The 11,076-nt window shown below is 41.4% G+C and overlaps 1 protein-coding gene across 1 annotated transcript; it reads left to right on the top strand.

The window, feature by feature from the left end:
* The first annotated feature begins 4,754 nt into the window (after positions 1 to 4,754).
* On the top strand, positions 4,755 to 9,647 carry LOC120019883 (retinol-binding protein 1-like). Its single transcript, XM_038963294.1, has 4 exons — positions 4,755 to 4,827; positions 5,313 to 5,491; positions 7,928 to 8,029; positions 8,845 to 9,647. The coding sequence occupies exons 1-4, from the start codon at positions 4,755 to 4,757 to the stop codon at positions 8,893 to 8,895; spliced, it is 405 nt and encodes a 134-aa protein (XP_038819222.1). The 3' UTR covers positions 8,896 to 9,647.
* The last annotated feature ends 1,429 nt before the right edge of the window (positions 9,648 to 11,076 follow it).

Here is an 11,076-nt window from a genome sequence, read left to right as displayed (position 1 = left end):
AAAACACAATTCTCCTCAGATAACCTCCGTCGTCTGTTACATATCTTACATGCTTCATCAGAAACCAAAGCTCCTTGGGCAGTTCTATCTCTCGACGCAGAAAAAGCTTTATGTCAGTCCCTCAGCCATAGTAATAATAAGCAATACCTGCTCTGTTCCGTTCAGAATAACTAGAAGTAGTGTAACAGTACTCTTCTTGCGTTGTGAACGATCATCGACAAGGACTCCAGCATGTAGCACCATTCAATAGTTTATTATCTGATAGGGAAACAGCACAGATAGTGAGTTTATTATCTGATAGGGAACCAGCACAGATAGTGAGTTTATTATCTGATAGGGAAACAGCACAGATGGTGAGTTTATTATCTGATAGGGAAACAGCACAGATAGTGAGTTTATTATCTGATAAGGGAAACAGCACAGATAGCACGTCATGCAATGCATCCAAAACAGATCATTCTACTCTCTGCACGCACGCTGATTTGGCGCTTGTTGATTGGGGTAACCACAGTTACCAAAAATAATGCAAGTTTACCACAACAGGAATATGTGAAGATTACAATGCACAATATACTAATCATTTCAGAAATGTACCTGATAGGGAAACAGCACAGATAGCACATCCTGCAATGCAGTCACCACAGATCATTCTACTCTCTGCATGCCCTATACAAAATACATGAAACAGCCCCAGACATAGTGAATAACCAGCTAGCATTAGCTGAAATTATATTCACAAAGGAAACACCACACATCTGATGTACAATATTCAAGCAATGTTTACAAACAAATTGATATAACTTGTACATTCCTATCTGCACTTAGGAGTATACAAATGACTTCAATTATATGAATTTGTGTTGTACATGTAGCCCCCACCCAACAAGAAAATTGGTCACAAAAAAAAATCATTGTAAGAAGATAGTGATCACATAACTTGGAAAACTGGATCTAAAAAAGAACAGTATTGCTATTAGTCAGATTCATGAATTGTTGTGTCCAATTATTTTTTTTAACTATTCAAGTCACAGCTGATTTCTCTTTGTATCTGAATAGTCCACTCTTACCTTTTGTATTGACTGCTCATCCCCAGGGGATTTCAAAAGTTAGTGGCATGGTGATTACTCATGTAAGCCCCTGAAAGTCCCATATTGAATTAAATGGATTATGGGATGTAATCAGAATGCTCGGGGTTAGTTGAGTTGTACAGTGTGACTAGGGTTGCAAAGGGAGGGTATATTCCTGCACTGTAAAAAAAACAATATGTTGATTCAACATACCATTGTAAGGCAACCAGCTGCAAAAGGATGGTGAGTTTGCTCAACAGTTGGGCATAAATCTGAACATGTACATTCTTAAGTTTAATTGTATGTTCACTCAACTTTGAATTTTTGGTTGAGTGACTTGACAATTTATTATACTTTATCTGCATATTTCCCAGCATGCCTTGCTTTTTGTTTGAATTATAGTTGCCAGTGTTATGATATGGGAGGAAGGATAGTGTTAGTGTAACAGTATAGCTTCCGTCCCTCTCCTCGCTCGAACCAGGGACCCTCTGCACACATCAACAACTGACACCCACAAAGCATCGTTACCCATCGCGCCACAAAAGCTGCGGCCCTTGCAGAGCAAGGGGAACAACTACTTCTAGGTCTCAGAGCAAGTGACGTCACCGATTGAAACACTATTAGTGCACACCACCGCTAACGAGCTAGCCATTTCACGTCGGCCACACTAGGACATAGACAAACACACTACCCTGATACACTTCCACACTCCAGGTGACAGCACCAACTGGGTGAGGGCTGTGTTCTTCCAGGAAGCCTTGATAATTCCCCAGGTGCAAGCGATCAAGATGATTGTGACTCGGTGTGAGAGAGTTGTCAGTAAACCTATCAGCCGGACTTTTGTTTTTCTATGTGTTAGTTAACCTCTTTAGTTGGGCATGCCTTTTTGTAGTTTGGTTTTTGTACAGATTTATTTTGTCACCATGAACATATGAATAATGTGACCAGGTGCATTCAACACCTAGTCACAAGCTTAAGTCTCACATTTATGCACACATCAAATAAGGTTACAGACTATGTAGCTTGGCCTAAGACCCCTCGACATAATGAGTGCAGCAAAATCAGGCTAGTTATTGGTTTGGTAACACCTCCATGACTATCGGTTAGTGACAGAGTAGGGCTGTCAAAGTTTATGCGAGTAACATGTTTATTGGCTTACATTTTTTTGACAGCCACAAAGGTATATGCCTCTCCTATTTCTATAATTTATCTTCTTAAAATGTGATTTTAACCCTAACTTTAACCCTAACCTTAAATTAATACGCTGAATAAAAATATAGAGTCAGTGTAAATAATCTCCAATGTTCCAATACCACTTGCCAGATGATAACGTAGTGAACAGTCCGTGGCTTGGGTGACTGGAGTCCTTGATGATCATCCAGGCCTTCCTCATACACCGCCTGGTGTAAATGTCTTGAAGGCCATCTGCACCACCCTCTGTAGAGCCATGCGGTTTAGGGCGGTGCAGTTGCCATACCAGGCGGTGATACAGCTGGTCAAGATGCTTGCGATGGTGCAGTTGTAGAACTTCTTGAGGATCTGAGGGCCCATGCCAAATTTCTTCAGTCGCCTGAGGTTGAAGAGCCGCTGTTGCGCCTTCTTTACCATGGTGTCTGTGGGATTGGTCCATGTCAGGTCCTCTATGATGTGCATGAAAAGGAACTTGAAACGTTTGACCCTCTCCACTATAGCCCGTCTATGCAGATGGGGGCATGCACATGCCCTTGTTTCCTGTAGTCCACGATCAGCTCCTTGGTTTTGAGGGATGTTGAGGGAGCGGCTGTTTTCCTGATAACCCCTCTGCCAGGGCTCTAACCTCCTTCCTGTAGGCTGTCTCGTTGGCGTCGGCAATCAGGCCCACCAGCGCTGTATCGTCGGCAAACTTGATGGTGTTGGAGTCATGTGTACAGGGATTACAGTAGGGGGCTGAGCACATACCCCTGCGGGGCCTCCGTGTTGAGAGTCAGCTTGGCGGAGGAGTTGTTGCCTACCCTCCTCACCTGGGGTCTGCCTGTTAAGAGGTCCAGGATCCAGGGCCCTGAGCTTAATGATGAGCTTGGAGGGGAATATGCTATTGGAAGCAAAGCGCTAGTCAATAAACAGCATTCTCACGTAGGTATTCCTCATCCAGGTGGGATAGGGCAGTGCAATGGCGATTGCATCGTCCGTGGATCTGTTGGATCGGTATGCAAATTGTAATGGGTCCAGAGTATCAGGTAAAGTGGAGCTGATATGGTCCTTAACCAGCCTCTCAAAGCACTTCATGATGACAGAGATGAGGACTGCAGAGCGATAATCATTTAGGCAGGTTACCTTTGTTTGCTTGCGTACAGGGACAATGGTAGACATCTTGAAGCATGTGGGGAAACTATTACATTTTCACTCCGCCCCATGGCAAAATTAATAGAATTGCATGAAATTAGTTTTAAAACTGCAACGTTTTGAATTGCAGAATGTACTTTAACACTACAAAAAACACACTGGCACAGTCGTTAATTCATTGTATATTCTACGTTGGTTCAACGTAATTTCATTGAAATGATGTTTAAACAACATGTATTCAACTAGTGTGCGCCCAGTGGGAAAAGCATCCACTGCCAAGAGTGGATGGCACCAACCAAATATCGGTTAGGGCCCCCATTTATTTTACCTTTATTTAACTGGGCAAGTCAGTTTAGAAAAAAATCTTATTTTCAATGATGGCCTAGGAACAGTGGGTTAACTGCCTTGTTCAGGAGCAGAACGACTGATTTTTACCTTGTCAGCTCGGGGATTCAATCTTGAAAGTGTAACCGATGTGAAATGGCTAGCTAGTTAGCGGTGGTTCGCGCTAATAGCGTTTCAATCGGTGACGTCACTCGCTTTGAGACATTGAAGTAGTGGTTCCCCTTGCTCTGCAAGGGCCACGGCTTTTATGGAGCGATGGGTAACAATGCTTCGTGGGTGACTGTTGTTGATGTGTGCAGAGGGTCCCTGGTTCGCGCCCGGGTCGGGGCGAGGGGACGGACTAAGGTTATACTGTTACACAACCTATGGGTTACTAGTCCAACGCTATAACCACTAGGCTACCTGCCGCCCCATAAGGCTAGGAGCCTCTCATGGAACAGATGGATTTTCCATTTTATTTACTTTATCATAATAAATAATGCCACATGGTGAAGAATAAATAAGTAGCCTAAATATTTGAAGAAATTCTTGTCGTCTTTTTTTATGAGTCAGCAGGAGACCGATTTTGCATCTCTATTCTCCTCTCAGTGTAAGCAGGTGCCTCTATTCTGGCAGAACACATTGAGCTCTTCATTACCCATTCTATATCATTCTCCATTTGATGTCACACTGGGTGACTCAGAGCTGTCAGAGCAGTCGCCCACAACAGCGAGAAGTACTTTCAAGTAAGCACTCTCAAAATAGCTCATGCGTTAATTGTTAATTGGTGTAGGCTCTTCACCCAAAATGCAGTTTGGACAGGGTTGGATTGGGGGTGAGATGAGGTAGTGGATCAGCGACAGAGGCAGGGAATGAATTAGCGGAATTCCAATTCTGTAAAAAAGTAATTGGATTAAAGTGGTTCTGGTTAAAATTGGAGGTATGGACAGCAGTCCGACATTCGATCGCAAGTAAACAGCGGTATCAGATCTCCTTTACCCTTTTCACTGGAAACAAGGAAACTAGAAACACACAGCCAATATGCCAGTTGACCTGAATGGGTATTGGAAAATGACCTCTAATGACAACTTTGAGGAGTACATGAAAGCCCTCGGTGAGTTGTTCCAGCATCTTTCATGGAGTTGTGGTGTAGGGGGACTCGAACGTTGATGATGCTTGAAGATACTGGCACTGCGCTCTGCGCTCAATATTTGCACTCTAGGCATCAATCAAAACCTCAACCAGGCTTATAGCTAACATTACCACACTGAATATATTGACAAATATAGAGGGCTAAAGCTGAAAATTGGTTTATGAGCACTGGTAGATACTTACTGTTACTGACATATTGGTTGTCATTTTGAATCCTCTCCAAAATGTTAGTTAAAAAAAAATCATATTTTCAAAGATGTCCAAAAAGAGGACAGGATTTACTGAGTTGGATCCAGTTATAGGTTGGATCCTACTGAATAGTGCCTACTTCTCACTTAAAGCATAGTTTTTTAAAGGGGTAGGAGAGAATGAGTGTGATGTTTGGGGCCACCTTACTTTTCATTAGTATTAAACTCTCTCTTCTTTCCTTGGGGTTCTATCACACAGATGTAAATGTTGCCATTAGGAAAATTGCCAACTTGTTGAAGACCGACAAAGACATCAGTGTTGATGGTGATCACATGGTCATCAAGACCCTCAGTACCTTTAAGAACTACAACATGGACTTCCATGTTGACAAGGAGTTTGAGGAGGATCTGTCAGGGGTGGATGACAGAAAATGCATGGTGAGTCTGTTGTACATTCAAACTACATTTTTATTTGGTCAAAACATCTTTCTGGATATAGACTGCATGAGAACAAAGAGTAAATGTGATGTCTCAGTATGATTTGATTAACCAAATGCCCTCTCAGATCCAAATGGCAGTCTCTATGTGCTTACCCACACATGACTGAATTACAACTGTGAATATAATGGGCCTTGAGTTGACACTGAGGGGGGAAAGGTAGATTGCTGCTTCAGAGGGAATCAGCTGAATAAGGCTAAAGAGGGTGGGTATAATTTGTGGAACGTTCCAACAGGAATCTGTTCCAAAAACTTCGTAAAGTACAAGGTTGCCAACAAAAAACGCATACAAAGTAGCATGATCACTTCACCTAGCTAACTAGCTGCCGAATAGGCATCAACTCACCACGTAGCTTATTCTTAATGTTTGTCCATAGGGTACCAGAGTGAGGACAGACATTTTTTTGAATAAACGGGGTGAGTGAAAAACTTTATAAAATGGCCCACTCCCTACCCGGTATCTTATTCTGCCACTATACAACTTTGTATGCGTTGTTTGTTTGCAAACTGGTTATTTACAAAGTTTTTGGAACAGATTCCTGTTGGAACGTTCCACAAATTATACCCACCCGGCTAAAGACCCCTGAGTACTGGAGAACACTTATGCCAAAAGGGCCAAGCCCAGATGCGCTAAGGTAGCCTGGTTGAGCACCCACCATAGTTGCTGGAACTGCTTAAAAGGACAGCGTGAAAGGAAAAATATCCAAGCCAGCACAGTACAGTTTGGGTCGGCCTCAGTGTGAATCAGGCTATAGAGGACAATGTTAGAAGGATAGTCAGGATCTGAGAATTGATTCTGATCTGCGCATTCTTCGCCTCAAAAATAACTGCCCTTGTAAATTTGTAGGCAAATTACTTTCCAAGCCCATTACATGCTGACTAGATCGGGAACGCAAGTGCGGCATCGTGCGCATGTTGATTTTGTCCATCCACACCAGACGCGGTCAGGACAACCAGGTTGAACTCTGAACCAGCTATATTAATTTGGCGACAGGTCAAAACACATGAAACATGCATGGTCATTTAGCTAGGTAGCTTGCTTTTGCTAGCTAATTTGTTCTGAGATATAAACATTGGGTTGTTATTTTACCTGATATTCACAACGTCCTTTTTTTCTGGATCGTTTTAGAATTTTGACCCATTTAGAGTCACACACAATTGTGTGTTCTCTACTCCGACAATTAATCCACAGATAAAAGGGGAAACCTAGTTCGTTTCTAGTAATCTCTCCTCCTTCAGGCTTCTTCTTCTTCTGTGGACTTTATATGGCAGTTGGCAACCAACTTTACGGTGCATTACCACCACCAATTGGACTGGAGTGTGGACCTCAGTTCATCTTTCAATCACTGACGTGGGTATATGTTCCTAAAAACCAATCAGGGGATGGGAGAGGCGGGACTTACAGTGAGTAACGCGTCAAAAATAGAACCAAGTTCTATTTTAGCACCTGGCTACGAGTTTGGATTAAATTATTGAATAACATGTATGTGTACATTTATTTTGCAACGTTCCCACCACTAACGCGAGCGGTGTGGTCAGCATGTTAGCCATCACCTTGTGCGCTGCTGCGAGTAGGCTACAATCAGGGAATGAAATGACGTAATCTGTTATTGACCACTGGGACAACTATTTAATGTTCTAATTTACCATCTGTGAGTCCAATTGATAAATACTTTACTATACCTTTATGACTATTTACAGTTGACTCATGACTTGTTTATGTCTTGAAAGAGCTGGTGTGTATAATATCTGGTCAGTATTGTGTGTGTGTGTGTATATATATATATATAGTCAGAATGACTTAGCACTAGAATGCTCCTGTTGGTATGAATATGAACTGGCTTGGTGTAGTGTTTTGAAAATGCTGATGGGTAAAGTGGTCATATCAAAATTGTTGACTCTCTGTGGAGTAGCTGGTTGTGATGACGGTACAGGCACTGCACTGACCTGTATAGAACTGCATTCTCGTGTTTCTCTTTCTTCATTTTTATCGGTATTTTTACCTTTATTGTGCATTGTTGGGAAAGAGCTCGCAACTTCTCAACTTAAGCATTTCACTGTTCTGTTTTACACCTGCTGTATCCTGTGCATGTGACAAAAAAACATGAAACTTGGTGACTTCAACAACATGGGAAGAAGATCTCATTCAAGTTCTTTAGCATATTATTTTCTCCATCTTGTAACAGTAAACTCAACAAAAGTTATTTTTGCTCTGCTGAGAAAAGTGTGTGTTTGTTTGCAAGCTTCTGTCTGCATGTGTGTTCCCTGTAAGTTGTTCTACATATGGTCATGCACCCTCTGTGTGTGTGCGTGTGGGTGGGTCATGCTCCTAACTGACAGTAGAATGCATAATGGTGTCTCTCCTTTCTTCCCGTAGACCACTGTCTCATGGGAGGGGGACAAGCTGGTGTGTGTTCAGAAGGGAGAGAAGGAGGGCCGAGGCTGGACCCATTGGGTGGAGGGAGATAGGCTTTATTTGGTAAGAGAGTCTATTCATGTCATTTGACTTCCTCAGTTCCTGATTTTACTTTTTGTCACCACATATCTCAGATCAGGTGATTTAAAAATATATATATATAAATGGATAAGCAATAGAAAAAAATAGCAGAGATGAAAACTTGCATTGTTTTTGTATGATTCAGTTTTGTTCAAATATAGCGGGTTTCTGGCTTTGGTAATCTCGTAAACAAGATTTGAACAAAACATGAACCACCGGGGGAAATACTGCATTACTAAATTCATAAACTTTGTGGTTAGCATTGGAGTCTAAGGACCCTTAATAGAATTGGCCCTTTTATAGTGCACCCCATGTCAACCCATACACAAACATTAGTACATTTACTGACCTCTACAATGACTTCATTACCTTGTCATTACCGATTTTCATTGCTATGATTATTGTCATTAAAGCTAAATAAAAGGCATTTGACTGCCAACTTATGGAGTCAAAGTGATTCCAACAGATGTTCGCAATCTTTGGCCATTAAATTATTCATTAGCAAAGCGGCTCCCTGGAGTCACTAATCCCCGGATCACTGAACAACCGCGGCGTCTGGTGGTTAGAAATATAACTACAAGTACAAGTGCTTTACATATGGTTATTCTCCATAGAGGAGATTGATTTACTGCAACCATTGTTGATGTCTTCACAGCTGTTTACCTCAATAATTGATGACAATAATGATTTATTTCTCTCTCTCTGCACAAACAAATAAAGAATGAATCAAAGGGATTTATTAAAATCCTCTTCAATCTCTCGATGGAACATAATTTTACCTTCTGTTCTCTCTGCAGGAGCTGAGAGTTTGTGGAGTTGTGTGCAAGCAGGCTTTCCAGAAAACCTAAACCAGCACTGGAACAACAGAACGGCGCACCCGGCCTGAGAGCACAAGACAGACATGAATATGACCCGAGCCTGTGACAGAGAACCCCTATTGTAATCATCTGTCTGCCCATCCATCCATTCATCCTTTCTTCCTTATTTCCATCCATCCTTTTACATTTAATTCCATCAAGACTGTTACCTTGCCCCACTCAAACTATCCACAACAGGGGTGATGTAACAAAAAGGAAAACAACTGTTCATCACTGTACCGCTCTGTCTCAGGGCGGGTGCTCAATTGATTAACATGTTATATGTGTGTACGCATTTGCACTGCAGTAGGTGTGGTAGGCTTTGTGATTAGTGCCTCAATCTCTGATGATGCACCGGACTGATAACTAGTGGTGAGCTTGACCACTACCAAGGAAGATTTCAGTGTAAAGTCAACTAATATTTGGGCCATGAGAGAAGCAGTGAAATTCATTCAAACACACAAACTTTGGATGCTACATTTTAGGATGCATAAAGAAATGAAAAATCTGTATAGAAAAGAGTGAAGTAAAGAATACACATAAATGTAGGAAGATGCAGTGATCACGTAACCAGGAAAACTGGATCTGAAAAAGACAAGACAATTAGTTGGATTCATGAAATTGAATGTAAAAAATGTAATAAAAAATTCAAATCACAGTTTGTCTCTTTGTATCTAAAAAGTCCACGCTTGTCACGTTCTGACCATAGTTTGCTTTGTATGTTTCTATGTTTTATGTCTAGGTTGTCTATTTCAATGTGTTTGGTCAGGGCGTGAGCTGGGGTGGGCATTCTATGTTGTTTTTTCTATGTTTGTATTTCTGTGTGTGGCCTGGTATGGTTCTCAATCAGAGGCAGCTGTCGATCGTTGTCTCTGATTGAGAATCATACTTAGGTAGCCGGTTTTCTCACTATGGGTTGTGGGTAGTTAATTTCTGTGTCTCACCATACAGAACTGTTTCGGTTGTTTGTTTTTGTTATTTTGTTCTGTTGATTTATTAAAAATCTAATTATGGACACTTACCACGCTGCACATTGGTCTGACTTTTCCTACTCCTCCTCAGACGAAGAGGAGAATCATTACAACGCTTACCTTTGATCATCCCGAGGGATTTTAAAAGTACCCTTTCCCAATCCTAGCGACAGACAGACATACCTCTGAAGACAGACAGACAGACATGGAGAGAGAAGAAAAAAGGTAATCACTCATATTGACTAAACCAATCAAATCAATACATTTTAATCTATAAAGCCCAACAGTTATCACAAAGTGCTTAACGTGGTCCATTCCCACAAATTCTGGTTTACATAATCAATCAACCAATCAATGAGCAGCTCATTAAGCAATCTATCAAACAGTTATCATCACTAGCCTTCTCATACCTTTTCACTTTGCTTAGCCAGCTGCAGTGGCGATTTTAGCATGTAAATCTTGGTGGGGCAAAAAAAAGTGGGCTGCATGCCAGCAAAGCCACTATAAACGTGTCAAATGGTGCCCAAAAACTGTTAGGGCCTACATAAAGCTGTCCCAACAGCAGAGTCCCAACACCTTACCACCCCTACACCTGTCCATCAGTGGAACCTTGTCTGGCAGCAAAACAGTCAATTCAGCCTCATTTACTGCCTTTTAAAAAAACATAGCTGATATGGCTGACTTGCTTAAACAAATGTGGTTTCTAATGACAATTGAGATGTACAAACTATGGCATAAGGGGACGATATATAATATCTAACAAGTAATCAAACAATTCCACAACAACGACCTAATACACACAAATCTAAAGGGATGGAATAAGAATATGTACACATAAATATATGGATGAGCGATGGCCGAGCAGCATAGGCAAGGTACAATAGATGGTATAAGGTACAGTATATAGATATGATATGAGTAATGTAAGATATGTTAACATTATTAAAGTGCCATTGTTTAAAGTGACTAATGATCCATTTATTAAAGTAGGCAGTGATTTGAGTCTCTATGTAGGCAGGAGCCTCTCTGAGTTAGTGATTGCTGTTTAGCAGTCTGATGGCCTTGAGATAGAAGCTGTTTTTCAGTCTCTCGGTCCCAGCTTTGATGTGTGGTCAACAGTCAATATAACTATTTGTTCAGCACTTTTGAAATGTACAGCGATAGGATTCCCGAACATGGACCATTCTTACAGTGTACTCCC

The sequence above is a fragment of the Salvelinus namaycush genome, chromosome 25 (genome assembly GCF_016432855.1).
Source record: "Salvelinus namaycush isolate Seneca chromosome 25, SaNama_1.0, whole genome shotgun sequence".
NCBI classification, from domain to species: Eukaryota; Metazoa; Chordata; class Actinopteri; order Salmoniformes; family Salmonidae; genus Salvelinus; species Salvelinus namaycush.
Note: the sequence above shows the minus strand (reverse complement) of the source record. Positions and strands in the feature narration are given on the sequence as shown.